Source organism: Equus przewalskii, chromosome 5 (genome assembly GCF_037783145.1).
Source record: "Equus przewalskii isolate Varuska chromosome 5, EquPr2, whole genome shotgun sequence".
Lineage (NCBI taxonomy): Eukaryota > Metazoa > Chordata > Mammalia > Perissodactyla > Equidae > Equus > Equus przewalskii.
Window position 1 is genome coordinate 4,883,958 of NC_091835.1, and position 19,861 is coordinate 4,903,818.

Sequence of the window (19,861 nt, forward strand, 5' to 3'; positions counted from 1 at the left end):
TCACACCAATACTGTCTGGTTAAAGAATTTTAGAAAAAAGAGAAAAAATTCTTTAAAGCCCAATTTATTCCATTCTATTTTCTTTCTACCCGTCTCCCTTTAAATGACCAACAACACAATGATTGGTTCCAAGGAAAGGTAACACAAGCGTTTGCTCTGAAAGGCACATCAAGCCTTCTTGTGCTTAGGAACACTAGACAGCACTTCGGTTCTATACTGAGGGGCCATTTTAAACAGTGAATGCACAAAAATGCAAAAAACGTGGCGCTAAGAGATGGACGAAAGGACACTTGTTTACAGTGTGAGAGCTGAGACAGGAGGCCGAGCATCAGTGTCTGACTTCAGCTGGGAACATGCTCGTTGGGCGTCTCAAGTGTTTCGCTGCTGTGTGCGTGTCTACAAAGGCACCGTGAGTACTGATCTGTGGAGTACGAAACATTTTAGCGAGTAGGCAAATTCGCAAATACAGAATCCAGGAACAATGAGGACTGGATATATATTATTTCCATTTCAGGGAACTGAAATGCAAAGAAATTAAGTTGCTTACAGACACTCAGCTATTAAGTGGCAAAATGGGAATTTGAACCCAAGTCTGCTTAGTTTTCTAAAGCCTGTGCATTTTACACTAAAATATACCTTTCTGGTATACAAGATACACCTTGGGGTCGAAAAGGCATGATGTGAATATTACAAATGCTTTAGAGCTGCTTCAGTTGAGATGTTCCAAGATGCTGCCAGATAAGTAAAAGTCAAGATTTTAACAACTGAGTAGTCCATCTCTCCAAAAGCAGTGCTTTGTCAAGAGACCAGAATTTTTCTTAACTTGGGACTCTGAATGCCTACTCACATTCTACCTTGGAATAGCTATCATCCCCAGCACGGGATTCTGAATTTGTGAGTCTTGCCTGTGCCTTGGTGTCACTTTCCCCCAGTATTCTTAATACGAGAAGTATATTTAGCCAAGTTTGCTATGCTGAATTTCTGAACCCCGTTCTTCTCACTAACTTATCATAAATATAATGGTTCCACAAAAATTGTTGGGCTTTTGTAAATTATATTTTTAAAATATTGTAATTTTTAATAATTGCTCACTGAATAAAAAACAGTATTTCTAATATGAAAATATGAGCTTTATTGTATACTGAAAATGAGTCTCAAAATAAAATTTTTGAGTAGGTCAAAATATCATACCAGAAACACTGCCAGTGAGCTCACATTGCGCCATACACTGTTCCCACATTAAACACCAACCTAAAAAAGGGTAGCAAACTAGCTAAATCACTGACTTACCTCAAACTCATTACTTCAGACGTAAAGTATTATTTTTACTTTCTCTTTAATCACTTAAGCATGTAGTTCCCTTCCTAAATTTCCTAATGATATTTACAGAGCGTTCCTAACAGTATCTGTAGATGAGTGAATATGGCAGCACTTACGGCCACGGACTGGACTGAACACTGACCACTCCTCCGATACCTGCCGTAACAAGTGACTGGCTAACGTCTAACCACAGAAATAAACCAATGAGCTGTGCCTATGCTGGCTGCTTCGCCATTTTATGGGTTTATTTGGTTGATTATTTAAAATGTCAAAAAAAAAAGCATATTAAAATGGTATCCATTAATCCTGACAACGTGCTGGTCTTAGTCAGGAGAATGTAGCCTTAACAGATACTCAGAGATAAGCAGGGCATCGGGAGCAACGAGATGGTAGACACCAGAAGGCAACAAGGCGCTTCCATGGGACGAGGCCAGTGCTTTTATAGTGCAAGTACGCCTCAAGTCACAAAAATTCCAGCCCTACAGCAGTCGTTCAGTAAATTTCTGTAAAATAGGTAGAAAAAATCAGTGCTCTAATTACAATTAATGAGCTGAATAAAGAACACATTCCTGATAGTCTCTTGTTCCAGTAACAATTTGCCAACTCCCTATGTCACCTAACACCAACTAAAACAGAATGAAAATATAGCTATTTTTCCCCCTAAAAACTGAAGAACAGTGTCCAGGTCTATAACAACATGCTTGAATGGTGACAAAGTGTTCTACTAGAGTGGCTCTCATAGCACAGAAAACTGAGAATTTTTTGAAAGCTGGGAGTGACATCTAGTCCATGGGTTGTAACTCGAATGCCTACAAGGGCCAAGCAGACCACACGAACACGTGGGGAACCTGGGGTTAAGTAGTAGTAAGTCGTGGAGACTGTGACAAATAGGAAAATGCACATAACACCCAAAGACACAAAAATTAAATGGTTATGCTGGACTAAACCACATAAATTGTATCTGCTTTGGCCTTTACGCTGCCAGTTTTAAACTGATGCTTTGTCTAATCATCCTCTTCATTGCATAGACAAGGAAACTTAAGTCCTAAGAAATTTAAGCAGCTTTCTCAGTGACACAACTGAGATGAGAACTCAGACATCCTCCATCCTACATCAGTTGTTTTTAAATCTTTATTCTTATAGTTGTAAAAAATAAAGCATCTAAGAAAATGGCAGCCATTCTCTACTACTCAGATTTAATAAATTATACCTTACAATAAATCACATGACCACTTAATAGACTACTAAATAGGAGGATTCTGCCTTTCAAGAGATTAGCCAAAAGCTATACCAAATGGCAAAAACTGCCGGCTACCTTGGAGGTGTGGGGACAAGAACATATCTGGCTTTGTCTTCAGTGGATCAATGAGTTTATTCAATCTGACTGATGCCAAAATTACCACTCTCTAATTTGCACCCTGACAGTTTCAGACTGAAGAGGACCTCTTAGTAGACATTTACAACAATTACAAATGCGTATCAACTTCCTAGTGAACCTCTTCTGGAATAAACTAACTGAACTGCTTTACTAAACAAGTAAAGAAACAAGAATGAAATACTTTATAAACTTTCAGCAATTTAAATATCACTAATGAAATGGAAGAATCTACCAGCCAAAACATTACCTAATTAACAAGCCTAAATGAGACGATATTTTAAGGTTTGATTTACTCAATAAAAGTTAAGCAAACAGCAGCAAGAATTCTTAAACCTATTTTCCATGTTAAACAAAATATCAGAAATTTCACACCATTCCTCAACATAAACTCATCTAATGTATAATATACCCTGTAATCCTTAATCTCTGGATATACATCAAGATTTTAAAATAGCCCATTTTCTACCAATTTAAAGATACTGCTTAAAATTTAACCAAAATATATTTTATATTTGTAATACATACTTAATAGAATCCATATTATTCCATCATCTGCCACTAAAATATATTAACAGAAAGATGGAGTCTTATCCTCTCTTCTGAAGAAATAAGTATATTCGAGACCATTTCTTAGCTTTCTCAGTGAATAATTTCCAAACTGAAATGACTTTACATGAATAAGCTGTTATTTATATAAACATAGGTGATTTCTGCATCTGCCAGAATGACACATACTTCAAAATGTGTCAAGACACCATCCTTATAAAATGTATGCTTTATTTCATCTTTTGTACTTCTCACATGTTCCATTATATTTTAAGATTTTGACTGAAGCTATCATTTTGCAAAAATATAGGAATGAATTACCTGTTTCATTAAAACTAAGAGATTCTTTTAGCCCACATGTATTCTGATCATGCCTAGCATCTCAGGTAAGCTGTCCTTTTGCCATGATCTTATTATTTTTTATGTACATAGGTAAGCAGCGCAATTCCCAAAGTACTGCTTAACTCAAAGTCATCAACTCCAAGTCATTAAGGCAGCTCTGGCTACCCACGCAAAGCCTGGAATATCTGTATGCTAATGCAGCTATGACTTCTGGGTTATAACGATTTTTTACAAAGAAGCTTGTACTATACAGAAGGGAATCCCTTTATTCTAAATCTCTAGTAACCACTCTCACCTTCTACCTCATAAAAGCACAGACATCAATGGATGTACATTTTCATTTTGGCAGCATGAACCACTGATGATGTTCACGGATGTCTATTAAGCTTAGTCACTTTTCCTAGTTTTAGAAAGGATCATACAAACAGGAAGGAGTAGAAGAAAAGGAGTTCCTGAATCTACAGCTACACAGAAATGATTAGAGAATCCAGTGAAGACAGAATAAAGCTTTAAAATGGAGATCTGTGAAATTTCCAGAGGGGGAAATTACCCCTCCATTGAAGGCCACAGAATTTGCTCACTCTCTTCAAAAGCTAGAGCAGTAAATAAATCCATATTTTCAAAAACTGTTATTCTTCTGGAGCAACTGGCTATTTGTAGCTGAAATAGCACTGAAAATCAGAATTAAATATCACTCTGCCAACACCAAATGACCTAAAAAAAATAAAATACAGAATCAAATGTAACTCTATGTCAAAACTAAAAGTCCTAACAAATATGTTATTAGATCCAAACTAGGCACTTATATCACTCAAGATAACAGCATATTAGTAAAATAAACTTTGAAAAATTCCCCTTCTGAATCTATTAAAAATGAACACCCAGGATATAAAAACAAAATAAATTATTTTTTAAGTGCTTTGATATTAAGCTTTTTAGTTAAATAGGCTACGATATCACCAACCTTTAGAAAAAAGGAAGTCACAAGAGGAAACCTACGAAGACAAAAATGGAAAACCACCACTCATACTCTTGTTGCCATTTTTGAAAAACTGGGTGGCACGTAAAAGAAATACTAAGCCCAGTATTATGAAATTCTACAGTAAAGAGTGAAAGGACAAAGAGATGAAGGCTGGAAATGTAAAGTAACTGCTGAGTGCTCTGCTCACACCGTCAGAAACATCTAGATTTGAGACATCACAGATCATTAGATTTTGTAATTCCGTACAAATACCATTTAACATCTGGTTATTTGGGATACTTTTTAGGCCAATATTCTAATTACAAGCATGTTTATCTATCAAAACATGTTTCCTCATAGGATAGTAAGCTGAACTTATTTTACTTAATGCAAGCAGATCAAATTCTACCGCAAAGTATGTTACTGTATCATAAAATTTTCTTAGGCAAAATTTGGGTATTAATTCTAAAACCTTGTATTATGAATAATAATAACAAAATAATCCTTCTCTTTATAGACATGGGTTAAAGACCAAACTCAAGTCTAACGTCCAAAAAGTTTTCTAACAATTTAAATACTCATTCTTGGTGGTGTTTTTTAGTCATATTTTTAAAGCTGAAATATTTATGTAACAATTTCCACTTTGATTAGGCCAATCACTATATTAAAATATATCTGTGAGGTCTGAATAACAGGTATAAAAGATCTGGTGTATCAGATCAAGAAATGTACACACATAGATTCTAATTTTCCTGTTTGAGACTGAAGCCCTTACCTATCAAATTAATCTTTGAAAAACACTAAAAAGTAGATATACTTTCTAAACTCTGTTCTTAGCATTTTTGAGAAGCTGAATTTCTTCCGGGAGAAGTTGAATTCATTTAACGGACACACACCGCTTTTAAGACTGTTCTAAACAAAGAGGTCATACCTACCAATAATCTACCACTATTGTTTTTAATTGTGGTAAAACTAGTATACAACACTACATATATTTCAGGTGTACGCTGTAATCGCTATTTGTATACATTCACAGTGATCACCACTGTAAGCCCAGTTATCACCCATCACCATAAAACTGATCCCAACTGCTATTTTCTTTTGGTTGTTTCTTTGTCTGTATGCATTCACCCATTTATATATTGTTGAAAGCAAAGATATAATTGTTTCGCGTTTTTAAAAAATTTAAACAATCCTGTTTTTTCATAATACTTTAGTCTTATATAAAATGTGAATTTTTTCAGAGAATATCTTTAAGCATTCCAGAATTTTCTTAATTCTCTCATATTTAAGTTATTCTTCCTACTTCTTGCTATTAGAAATAACAATGCCAATAGTTTTCGTCTTTCATCTATATTACTTGCTCAGGGTAAATTCTCAGAAGCGGGACTACCAGACTGAAGGATGCTAATTTTTTTTTATTCTTAGAGAAAGTTTGGTAGGGGCCAGACCCATGGTGTAGTGGTTAAGTCTGGTGCACTCCACTTCGGTGACCTAGGTTCTCAGGTTTGGATCCCACGTGCAGAACTACACCACTTGTCAAGCCATGCAATGGTGACAACCCACACACAAAATAGAAGACTGGCACAGATGTTAGCTCAGAGCTAACCTTCCTTGAGCAAAAAAAAAAAGGAACACTCACAGTGGATGTTAGCTCAGAGTGAATCTTTCTCACAAAAAAAAAAAAGAAAGAGAATCTTTGGTAAAGGATTTCTGTAAGCGTGAAATTGCCTAAACAATCTTAGTTGACAGAAATCCTTTAATATATTTTTGATAATTACAAAAGTTTAAATAGAATAAAAATTACAGTTTATTTTTAAAATTCCACAACACTCTCAGTATCCATTTGAAGAAACAAATTTTAATAGAAAAGTGTTTGTTAATCTGATTATGAAGTTATGTATGAAACGATGATGTAATAATTGTCTTTCAGGTTCCATCCTCCTCATCGAAAACAAGAACAAAAGAACACCCTGTTTGGCCCTTTCTCACCCCACGAACCAAGTCCATTCTCAAATGCTGGCATGTTCCTGCAGCAACGCCCTCAGGTACGGAGGACTTTCAAAACTTTCACGGCAGCAATTTGACTTTAACTTAGACGAGAGAGGGGAAGAGGGAGAGGTTATCAAAGAACAGATGACAGCCATCTGCTCTCCCTTTCACCACGAGATGAGAAATGAGGACACAGAATTAAATCTTTTGAAAAACGTCAGGCTAACGAAAATTTTGAAAGCAGTGTACTAAAAGAACAGGTCAGCAGGGGCCAGCCCAGTGGCACAGTGGTTAAGTTCGCACACTCCACTTCAGTGGCCCAGGGTTCATGGGTTCAGATCTCAGGCATGAACCTACACACCACTCATCAAGACATGCTGTGGCAGTGTTCCACATATAAAATAGAGGAAGACTGGAACAGATGTTAGCTCAGCGACAATCCTCCTCAAGCAGAAAGAGGAAGACTGGCACAAATGTTAGCTCAGGGCCAATCTTCCTCACCAAGAAAACAAAATACAAAAAAAACAGGTCAACAAAAGATATTTTATCTTTCTGAGGGCCAGTTTACATCTTCAGGATGCAGTTCCACCTCATTCACACTCTCTCTAAGAGATGAATCAAATGACTTACTTGTACATCTTCTATCTTTCATTCTGGATTCAGAGTCCAGAGTCCTTACCATCACACCACAGAGCTGCCTACTCTTTCATTCTAATCACCTCTTTAATTACCAAATTCACCCTGTACAGGGGGAATCAGCACCAAAACTAGGACTAAAGCAGAATCTCAGCCAGAAAATTAATCTTGAAGAAGGAACTTTTTCTGTCTATTTCTCTCATTTCTGTAAAATAAAGACAAACACCATTCTGTAAGAGATCTGTTAAATAAATATGATGAGATCGAATGGTTGGTACAACAGTATAATTACAGCCTGTTCTCAGAATGTTCATGCTAAGTTCATTAACTGTGACATTGTGAGATACTCTACCTAAATAATGTAGGAAAATAAGATATATCAATTAATTAAGACAAAACACGTTTAAACAGAAAACTTCCAATAGTCAAATTTAGATCCAATGGATCCAAATTGTTTTGTATAGTTCTTTTTCTAATTTGTTTAAATTTGTTTAATTTGTTAAATGAGTCAATTATCTACAGAGAAAGCTTAGATAAAATTTCCTCTTGAATTTACTTGGTTACTAGAAAATACCATAAGAAATCAATATTAAAGTCTCTATATAGCTAAGCCAGTAAAGGTTTTGTCTACCAGCAAGCTAATGGATATCCTCAAATATAAGATCTACTTTTAGAAAGTCATCAATCTTTACAATTAATTTTGAAAGCTTTGGTCCACTTCATCATTCTTTAATATAGATGGTTTTCAACTAGTTTTGAATAGCTCTGAACATTTTTTTAAATCAAACTGAGCTGCCTGACGCTAAGAACAATATAGAAACTGTGAGAAATATATATTAGAAAAGAAGGTATTTGAGGGTTCCTGCCTTCTTTTTATAAACTCAGTAACTACTTAAATTGTCTCAAACCCTGAATCTATTTCTCTTTAGACTTTGTATTAGAAAATATGGGGATATAAACTTCAATAAGAGATTCCATCCATCCTTTATCCTAGAAGAACCACTGATATGAGAGTACTTTATTCACGGCTGTGAGAATCACCAATAGCACACTATTAAGTCAGCTCAAGCCCATCAGTGATTCTATAAAAATGACACGGCCAAGCCATTAAAGTGACAAAACTTCCATTTCTCAAAGACGGCGATTTTATGGAAACAAATCATGTAGTCTGACATGCAACCAGATGCAAGTTCAGCATATTCACAAGAACCAGACTTAACGTTAAGTGGTAAACGCCTTAACATTCAAAACTTCACACGGCTTCTTTATTACTGAGACCTTATTATTATGAAAATCGGCTCCTTCCTAGAACCACTGGCAAGGTTTCTGGCACAAGTTCAGCACAAAAGCATCTACAATCACGGAACCATTTTTAAATCAATTTTTTAAACAGTGAGGCCCAATAAAAGTTGCCACAGATTTGAAAGGAAAAAGAAGGTTCAAAAATAAGAGTGAGACATAAAGAGAAACTTTTTTTGCTACATAAATGGCCAATCAGTCCAATTGCTTACATATCTCTTAAACTGGTCATGACTGGCAGAGACTAATAACAGACACTGATGACAACAGATGGCATGGCATCACCAGTCATAGCCACTTAGCTGGATCAGACCACACCGTGGAGACCAACGTCACAAGAAAAGTGGTAGCTGCATTTAAAAAAGACATGAATATCAATTGCTAAAAGGAAGCTGTTCTACAAACCAAACTAATTTCAAACTACAGGTCAAATTAATAATACAATTAAGGTCTTGATAAATCAAGCATTTCTACCATAAAACCTTCAAAGCACAAAGCCATAACATTTTTTAAAACTAATCCTAATCCATCATTTGCTTCTTAAAAACAAAGTTTCATTAAAAATACTATTCTTTTTTCTTTAACTTTTTAATAGGAAATAATTATAGATTCACAGGAGGTTGCACAGAAATGTACAGGGAAGTCCCATGCATCCTTGCTCCGGTGTACAGGGCTAACATCTTACACAACTACAGCACAATATCAAAACCAAGAATTTGACACTGATACAATCGACAGGGCTTATTCAGAGGTCACCAGTTACACACGCATTCGTGTGTGAGTGTGTGTTCAGATCTATAAAATTCAATCATATGTGTAGCACTGTGTAATCAAGATAGTCAACTGTATCCTCAAAGACATCCCAGGGAACCCCACTGCAGCCACTATTCTTTGCTAAGCAACTAGTTAACAGAAAAGGTCATTCCACTGTCCTATGTTAACCATCGTATCAAAAGTAGATACTTTAGTTACTGAGAAGTAGAAAATAACCCTGTATGAGCTTTCTTTATTTTATTTTAAGTCCGAGGTGAATCTAAGGTTAAGAAAAGCAAATAAGTGGGACCTTGGAGGACGGAAGGCAGCTCTGAAGGTGGTGGGGGGTGACAACCAACAGGGAGAGGGTGACGGGACACATTTCCAGGGGAGGCTTCGATGACAGCTGGAGTAACTGCCCTAAATCAGGTGACACGAGGCAGTCTAAATTTCCTAACAGCTTCCTAAAATATACTAGATTAGCAAAGAAAGCAAAAGGGTGTTATACAGGTAAGTTTTCAGACATCATAAAGGGAAAGCAATAAACTATTTTTGTTTCATAGTCGTATTAAGTTAAACATATCATTTAATAGTAATATGGATTGCTAAAGCTTAAAAGTCTACTATGTAATCCATTTACTCTATTAAAATAGTTTATTATAGAAAAAAGATTTTTTAAATTTATTTTTAAATTTTATTTTTTTTAATTGCAGTAACACTGGATTATAACAATATATAGCTTTTAGATGTACATCGTAATATATTTTGAATTCTGTATACATTACATCATGTTCACCACCCAAAAACTAACTATAGTGCAACCCCTCACATGTGAGCCTAATCACCCCTTTTGCCCTCCCCTCCTTCCCCTATGGTAACCCCCAACTCAATCTCCATAGCTACGTGTGTTTGTCGCTGCTTTTATCTTCTACTTATGAGTGAGATCATATGGTATTTGACTTTCTCCCTCTGACTTATTTCACTTCGCATAATACCCTCAAGGACCACCCATGTTGTCACAAACGGCCAGATTTCACCAAGAAAAAAAGATTTTAAAACCAGAACATACTGTGGACATCTACTAAGAACATCGAAATGATACCATTAATATGAGAAGCTTTTTCAAAATGCAGTGACTAACCAGAGGTAAGAAAATTAGCGTAACTTCCTTAAAAGTTATTGGCAGTAGTACGCTCTGAAAAATGAAATTATTCTACTTAATTCATTTTGTAATTCTCTCAATCCAACACTTACATTCAAATTTGAGGATCCAGCATCCATTGAGAATCCCAAGCATGTATTTCAGGGTACTTTGAATCGTATCACCAGGAACAATGACGTGAGTTACTAGAATACAAAGAAGTAAGAGAAATAGAGATAGAGACCAAAATAGTTTTTTAACTAGTCTGCTTTTCATAATCAGTGAGTCTACATTTTACAAACTTATACAAATTTTCTTCTAAGGCAACAATATTTATACTTAGGTATAAGACTTCTTTTATTTAGTATCATTCTCAACCTGGCCACCAACATAAAAAATCAGATCACAAACTACGTATCTTAAAGCCATAGTTGCAAACACAAATTTTTCTTTTATTTTCAAATTATAACTAAGGAATTAAAGCACTACATTGCATTATAATTTATTTGTCATTAGCAAACTCACAAAATTGCTCTTCTGACACATTGTTCTGTCTTAAAATATGCGCAAAGCTTTAAACTTTACATTTCCTAACTAAATTAAACCTCTAAGTAGTTTATAACTGTAAAAACCTTTTAGATTTATTACAATATACAGTCGTATCCCAATGGTTACAACATATAAATTATCAAAGGGATTATCTATTTAAAAAATTTTTCTATCGAAAATAAATTTAAAAAACCTCACCTGTACTGTCAAACTCAGTACATTTTTTAGCCTTAAGAACTGCTGCAAGTTCACTGAGCATTTTCTGCTGTTCTGAAGAAAGCCCACTGCCTATAAGCACACGAGGTCCACCCCTGTGCTGACCTGTGCTCATCTGTTAATGAAAACGGAGATGCCGCAGTTAAAAACATTGAAAGACTAGAGAAAACATTATTTAACTGACTTTCACTTGATGTAAGCTTGAATTTCTTTCCTTAGCTTACTCTATCTAGCAATTCCCAATAATTTCCACTGGATTGTCACTCTGAAGCTTAAAGCTCAATGCATTTGAATAACTATTTTTCTATTTCTTTATCTTCCCCCCATAAAATGCTACTTGTGATGGCTCTCCATACCCAGGGCATCTTGTTTCTTGATTCTAAATTCAGTCTTTCCAGGGTTTTACAGCTTCACTCTGTCACCAGTAAGCCTTTTTTTTTTTAAGTAACCCAAACCACTCACTTAAAATTATCAATTTCCTTTCTCCCCTCCACTCACTTATTCCAATACAGTTAAACTCAACTTGGTCTGTTTGGTTTAAACTGAGACTGTCTGAAAAATGAAAGAATACTCGAACAGCACTGATCTCAAAGATAGAAAACACATTTTTAACATAGAAAGTTACCTCTCAAAATCAAGAAAATGAAAACAGACAAGGGAATATCAGAGTTAAATCAGATCCACCAACAGTAATAAGTCAATGCAGCCCATGAAATGGAAAGAAGCGCTCTAACAAAGACTAATATATGTTCACTTTAATAGAAAGACTTAGAACTGAGAGGAGACAAAAAAGCCAAAAATAAAGAGAAGGTACCCATGGATAGTATTAGAGATTGGAAGTGAAAGATTCAAAGAAACACTGAGATAGTGTTTTCAATAGCAGTCAACAGAAATTTAATAAATGGAATTGGAGGAAGAGTTAGCCAAAAGCTACCTGACAGGAGAAAAACAATGACCCAGCAGAGAAGAATGGGAAGGTGAATCAGCACTACTGTACAAAAGATCGAAAGCCAGACACTTTAATCTTCAAATACAAGACACAGGGCCCTCCTACGCGTGAGTGTGTATGCATACAGACATGTGGGCTTTCAGAAGCTCCGAAGAACATGAGTGAAACACTGCAGGAGCAATCACCAGTATAGTTCAGCAACTAGAATGGAGAAGGTTGGTATTTAAATATTCACTTCAAATATCAGAGTAGAGAGAATTTAATTTATCCAGTCTGATGCCTGCAATATTACATGGAAACTGCTGGCTACATCTCTAAACACATGATCTTAAGATTCATTCACTCAAAGTATATTAAATGAGATTCTACTATGCATTAATAAGCAAGTATGTATATATTTTTTAAAAATATGTTTATAAAAAGTTTTTCTAAATGGCAAGATTCAGCACTTCAAAGTTCAGCTTCCTGAATTACTTATTCCTCTAAGGTTCAAGGTGCAAAGGTTTCACTGGCCATGCTATGTACGCCACACACATATTTACAACACATTTCTATCCATGTATCTTTCCTAGGCACTAAACTCTAAGATGATGTAACCATGTCCAACCCAAACACTGTAAACACTCCATAACGTGAAAATGGTTCAGTGTACTTTATGGATCATTCAATTACTATATGATGATAATACTAAAAAGCAGCATTTTAAACATTCATGTCAGTTATACAAATAAGTGCCACAAAAATAGCTCTAAATTGAACACATTACTTTTCCATTTATGTAACTCCACTTCACCTAAATTAGCTCTCTGTACAAAACAGTGAAAAGATATCAGTTCTAAATATAGCATAGGATACTATTTCCACCAATCCAAGGAAAACACCAAAGTGGGTCAAGAATTTTCCTATCATAGTTTTTAAATTTGAATAAAAAATAGAAACTGGCACTAATTTCTTGTAGTTAAGGAATGCTATTTAAAAAAACTACACAAAGCAAACAGCTGCCAAGGCCACGTGTCTGACGCAGGGGGCAGGCGGCATTTGATTTGAATAAGCAGCGGTCTCAGAAGCATGAGGTTCCGAAGGTGCTCAAAAAACATCCTGAGGGGTCAACACCTTATTTGCAGAGATTAGATACTATGCACAGTGGCATTAAACAAACTCTCATTTAAGGAATAATTAGATCTGGAACTTTTTCTTAGATAAATTAGTTATTCTGAGTTGATCAAAATTAATATTTAAAAAACTATAGACAGAATACAAAAGATAAACAGGCTGCTCAAAGGGAAGAAGGGCGAGAAATCACACAATGAGCATGGCAAGCTGCTTTTCAAGTCTTTCTGCTCAGAGACTGCTTCTCAGATTTAAGGCAGTGCTTTCCAACAACCATTCATCTTACTGGAAACAAAATTCTCAATGGGCAGCAGAGGACTTCAAATCCTGCCCACACAGCACCCCTTCCCTTCTGCATGTTCTCCTGCAGCAGTTCCCAGGATGGCCTGGAAATTACTGAGTGAAGGATTTCAGACTCAGCTACCAAGCACTTGTGCTCATCTCAGGGGCAAGCACGCATCAGGAAGGGCCCCCGGTGCTCATTCATGCATTCGACATCCACTGACTGAGCACCCGCTATCTGCCAGCCATTATTCTCAGTGCTGAGGCCACTGCAGTAAACAAGAGAGGCAAGTCCCTGCCCTCACATAGTGTATATTCTAGTTGGGAGGAAAGAAAATCAATAAAAACAAAAAAGAATTAGGTCAGATGATAAGTGGTACGGTAGAATAAAGCAGGGGAGTACAGAGTACAGAGTAATACAGCTGTACAGAGATCGCTCTGATAAGACCACACTGCAGTCACATCTGAAGGGAGTGAGGAAGCATGCCACGTGTTCGCCTGGCACCCTACATTTGCTCCTGGCAGAGAAAACGGCTAGTGCTAAGGACTTGCAAGGAGAGGATGAGGGGGGCTTCAGGAAACAGGAAGGCAGCCCATGTGGCTGAAAAAGAATGAGTGAAGGGGAGTCTGCTTGTGGCTGGGGAAAGGCAAGCGCCAGAGCTTAGATCTCCAGGACTATACATAAAGAAACAACCCTTCCAACTTAGTAGTTGTTAACATTCATTATCTTTTCCTTAGTTGAGCATCTCCCATTAAGACGGGGGACAAGCCATGTCCATGTGACATGCAGAAAGTATAGATTTCTTACATTTAATACAAAGCAATAGTATTTGGAGAGCTGAATTGAGAGAAGGATAATCACTTTCCTCTTTCTGAAGGGCACTGCCATCCCCACACTACAAGAATACCATAAAGAGATCTTTATTTTTGACGCATTTAAAATAATCCTCTCCAGCTTTTACATAAAAGGAACATTGGCAAATGACAACTTAGTTATGCTATGTTCTGCCAGAAGAGTTCAAGTCCAAGTGAATAAAATAAATGGCAATTTATAGTTGTTACATATGGTTAGACCAAATGGGTACCAACCTAAGATTTAAGAAATCTGAGTTCTAATTGATCCACTCCAAAAAAAAATTTTTCTACGATGCTTAACCCTGGGCAAATCATACTAGGTCTCAGCTTTCTCATTTGTAAAATGAGATAATTAACCTGCTGATTTCTAGGTTCCCTTCCGGTTCACTACCAAAACTATAGCATGGAGCACACTTACAGGACTGAAGTCTAGAGCAGGAGGTACAGTTTCAAAGCATAAAGGCAACTACCCGTGACAACATCTATGCCCACATCAAACTCTCCATACTGTGAGTGGCCTCCGTATCTTAAACAACGCATCAATCACTACTCCACTGCTCTTACCAGACAGACAGTGTTCCCTGAATGGTCCTAGACCTCAGCTCACCCCTTTCTCTTATTTTTCCCCATCTGAGCAGTTGCTAAGATACAGTGAGTCCACCAACCCTCTCTCTCTAAACGCCTCTTCTTCTCTCCATCCCCACATCACTACCACCACCTATGGGTCCAGTCCTCACCATTTCACACCTGGACTCTACTGCAGCAGCCTCCTAACAAGTCTTCAGTCTCATCCCACTCCCAACTACCCTCTGCGCAGTGCCAATCCATTTGAAAACACTGAGGGTGCCCTATGAACCAGGGAAATAAAGGCTCAACTTCTCCCCAGGGATTTCAAGACCCTTTACAACCTGATCCCAACCTACCTCTTTACCCTTAATTCCTCTTTAACATGTCTTATGCTCCTCTCACCTAAACTTTCCAACGAAAATCCATTCCTCACTTCCTCCATACTAACAGAAGCCCAATTCTGTTCAGATATCCACTCTTCAAGGACTAACCCTATCTTCAATCATGAAGTATGTCAAAACTGCTATGTGATCAGTTCTGACCAATATGACATAAGAGGAAGTCCACTGGAAGGCGTCTGGGAAGGCTTTAGTCCTTCTTGTAATGCTGGACACTGTCATACCCAGAATTGTGGCAATCACCCTATAACCACTAGTAGGGAGATTACTGAGGTCAGAGCCACCAAGCTGAAGAGGGCAAAGTAGAAAGACAGCCAGACTTTGGGTCTCTGGTGCAGCCACTTACCTGCTCAACTACCCAAATGGAGAGCTAGCCTACATGGAGATTACTTTAAATAAGATAGTACACTGTCTTTAAGCATTTGAGTAAGAATTTTCTGTTATTTACAGCCAACAGCATTCCATTCGATACTTTGCTAAAACTTTCACCTTTCAAGGTTTAGACACCTTTGCCACCTTCTCTGTGAGGCTCTTCAGATCCCTCCTGAAGTCAGCTTCTTCCTTCTCTATGATTCTACTGTACATTTTTATGGCTCCTATTATAAATTTATGACAGTACATAAGAAATTCTCTTACATCTATATACCAACTAAACTCTAGCTTCCCAAGGAATAGTCATTCTTTCCACTTTATCTCTAGAGTGTACCTCTCTCCTCAGCTACAGAAGCACCTATCCAACGCCTGTTCAGCATCACCATTCGATGCCTTATAGACATAACATTGGCAAAGAGAACTACTGCTTTCCTTCCCCACGGCAACAAATGGCACCACCATCTATTCTACTGCTAAAGTCATACTAATTCTACTCTTTCTCCACACTTCATACATAATCCATCAGAAAGTTCTGTTGTCATTAACTCAAAAATATATACTAAACCTCATTACTTCTCATAATCTCCAATGAACAGTCCCAAGTGGTCTCTTTGCTTTCATTCTTGCCCCAACCCTGCAGTCTCTTTATTACAAAGGAGCAGAGGGAACTTTCTAAAGCATAAACCAAATCCTATCATTCCCATGCTTTAAATCCTTTCAGTGGTCTCCCATTAATCTTTGACACTCACTAGTCACCAGCAATAATGACTTTCTCTCTAACCTTCCAACACTCTGAGCTCATCCACTGAGGAGCCTATACACTGGTGTTCCCTCTGCTTGAAACACTTGTCCTCCAGCTATTCACCTGGATGCCTCCTCTTCATCATTCAGGTTTCCAGTCAAACATAAGTTCTTTAAGGTCTCTCCTCAAGGCCCCTCACTACAGCAGTGCCTTTTCTGGAGCCCACAACCCCCACTCAAGTACACTCTACAGAACCTTCTTCAAAGCACTCATTTAGAAGGTCCTGAAAGTTTTTGTTGATATTAGTTTATGTATTGACAGTCTGTCTTTCTCCTTTCTCTCACTAGATTGCAAGCTCCTCGAGAATAAAATTCTATCAGTCATGTTTATTGCGGTATGAGTGCTGCCTAAGATATGGAGGAGGGTCAATAAATATTTGTTGATAGATTTATTCTGATTATGTCTTTGAATTCACAGTAGCTAATACACAGGAAGTGCTCAATAATTGTTTGGTGAATGAAAGCAATTTGCTAACTGGAAATTTTTCTATTATGTTCCTTTCATAACCAATTTCAATAAAAGACATAAATTTCCCAAAGCTAAATCCATACTTACTACTGAGCAACGGCTAGTTGATGATGATTCATTCTTCTCTGGGAGCAGCAACAGCGATTTCATATTTTCACTGTCCGCATAATCCACAGGCCGCAGACCAAATATGTTACTGGTAAAATAAGTACAGATAGGTTTAAGCAAATAAAATGTACGACTTGATTCTTAACTAAATGGATGCACTAATGGAACAATTTCTTCAACTTCCTCAATAATATACAATTTTTACTAAAATAAATGACTCTGAATACACGTAAGGCATAAGGATCAAGTAACATAAGCTGCTGAATTCAATGGACAAAAGATGTGAAATTTCAATTTGAAACAAGACCATTACAGGGAGCATTTTTAATTGACTATATTGCTACTAACATACGAATTTTTCACAACTCTGCATTCTTCTGCATTCATATTCATATTTTGAAACATAGCCTCATAATCATTAATCACTATGGGTGAGATGGTTTCAAATGCAAATAAAAACCATTTACTGTAGCTATTATAGGCTCTGCAGTCTATATAAACAAATACAGAAATTAGATAAATTCATAGGCTAGGCATTTAGATCCACTAGAAGGAAAACCATGCCCCACAACAAAGAATTTAACAAAGTAGTGAACAGGGCACTTTTAAAATTAATTTCAGGGACCGGCCCAGTGGTGCAGCAGTTAAGTCTGCACGCTCGCTTCACTGGCCTGGGATTCACCAGTTCAGATCCTGGGTGCAGACCTATACACTGCTCATCAAGCCATGCTGTGGCAGCGTCCCACACACAAAAAAGAGGAAGACTGGCACAGATGTTAGCCCAGTGACAATCTTCCACAGCAAAAAGAGGAGGGGTGGAGGTGGATGTTAGCTCAGGGCTAATTTTACTCAAAAAAAAAAAAAATTAATTTTAATAAGTAGACACCCTATAATCTATAATGATCACAGCCATCACAGAACAAAGTGGTATGGTTCAGAGAACAAGCTGATGCAGACCTCTCAGCAGGTATTAATTCAAAAGCCACAGAACAGTACACTGGACAAGACTTTAGAGATCCAGTACGACTGCTATTTCATAGATGAGAAAACAGAGAGAGAGAGAGGTTCCAATGACTTGAGAAAAGTCACATTTTCCTTGTTTATTCCACTAATATTCAATATTGCCCATCATTAGTCTTTCAATTATAAGTAACTTATTATAATTACGACTTTTGTCTACCATTCCACTTCCTTACATATGGTTTCAAAATAATTTTAATATATTATACTGTGTCCAAAAGTTTTCTATGAGCATTTCTTTTATAATCCTTTATGGTTTTTAACATTATGGTATATCCATATAATGGCCATTAAAGTTCATGTGAAAATGCAATGTGCTAAACAGGATATAAAATGATAAACATAGTACAATACCAGTTTTTCAATTTGTGTTGAATGCATAGAAAAAGATCTGGGAAGAAACTGAAACAGCAGGGGAAGAGGAAGGAGGAAGCTGCCAGCTGTCTGAGGCTCCATGGAGGGTGCACAGATGAGGGATACAGCATCTATTGGGTTTAGAGACAAGGCCATTGACAACCTTGGAGAAAGATGTTTCGATGGCTTAGCAGGAAAAACAGGCTAGTGGATTAAGGAAAGAACGGAATCTCCAGTCCTGCAAATGTTTCTTTAATGACTGCTATTCATGACTATCAGGTTCAGCCACTCTTTCTTCTTGGGACGGTGCTGGATAAACACTGATAAATTCATATTCTCAGATTCCCCTTTAAGCCAGGTCCAATAACGTGTAACCTTCCTCTGGCAAGAGTCTTTCTCTAGCCAAGGTATAATACCTCAATTGTGTTTCAGCTTTCTGATTTACAACAAAGTGATACGAGTCACTGTGCTGGAATTTGGGAAGACCCATACACTCAGAGCAGACAATCAGCTTGCTTCAAAGGGTAGCTGATCTCATTTACTACACATGATGCTTCTCAGTTTCATTCTCTAAATTATTATGCCCACATGCCAAATACACAATCTCCTCGCACACATATGCTGTAATATGACAATCAAAAATTAGAAGTCTGAGTTTAAGAACCAATATTCTAGAGCTTACACCACCAAGTACACAAATGAATAAACAATAAAAAAGCCACACTATATGCCATCAAAAAATCACTGCATACATAAGGACTTTTCCACAAAGATAAATGCAGATTTTACACTTCAAAGAAATAAAATTTAAGAGCCCAATCAAATGCGCTGTAATGCTCAGTAACTATAGTATAGCTATTTTACACAAATACAAATAAAAGTCCACTATGACAACATGAAAGACTGTCACATGAAAGTACTTCCTAAAGTATCACCATCAGCTAGTGAGGACTTTGAACCAAAAAATAACCAATAAAACAATGGTCTTAACAAGTAAAATGCTTTTACCATCTAAAGAACAGCTTCATAAAATGATTAGAAAGATTCTAATTTACATTTAGAGTCTTTACTACACGGCTTACTACCTCATGTGGTCTGTAAACATGTGGTTTCTCCACAGGGATTACGGACAGCTTCTGCTTATACACACAATCACTAAACCCTTAGGCCCCCTTATTGCTACTGGAGAACGGCACATTACAAATGCTACAGACTGAAAGATAATCGGCCAAACCTCAGCCCTATAGCATGGGAGATGGAGTCTATGAAATCCTGGTGCATTTTGGCTTTGTTGTGGACCACTGAAATTTGGAATTAGACACTAGTTTTGCTTCAAAAAACCATAGGAAGAGAAGACAGGACACACGTAAGATTTCTCCTCTATAATGTAGGCACAAAAAAGTCATAAAACTTTTTTCCCCATAATGATATATTTGAATGAAT

General features: G+C 36.9%; 1 protein-coding gene and 1 long non-coding RNA gene across 2 annotated transcripts in view; one reads left to right on the plus strand and one right to left on the minus strand.

Annotated features, from left to right (window-relative positions):
* BARD1 (BRCA1 associated RING domain 1) overlaps positions 1 to 19,861 on the minus strand; it is a 79,877-nt gene that overhangs the window by 7,460 nt on the left and 52,556 nt on the right. The window contains exons 7-9 of the mRNA XM_070618232.1: positions 17,024 to 17,132; positions 11,116 to 11,248; positions 10,482 to 10,574 (exon numbers count right to left, since the gene is read on the minus strand). Coding sequence (XP_070474333.1) covers positions 10,482 to 10,574; positions 11,116 to 11,248; positions 17,024 to 17,132 — 335 coding nt within the window. The remainder of the gene's footprint in view (positions 1 to 10,481; positions 10,575 to 11,115; positions 11,249 to 17,023; positions 17,133 to 19,861) is intronic.
* LOC139083213 (uncharacterized) lies at positions 6,486 to 16,855 on the plus strand. The gene is made up of 3 exons (XR_011539747.1): positions 6,486 to 6,595; positions 10,230 to 10,373; positions 16,756 to 16,855. It is a non-coding gene; the product is annotated as an uncharacterized lncRNA (long non-coding RNA).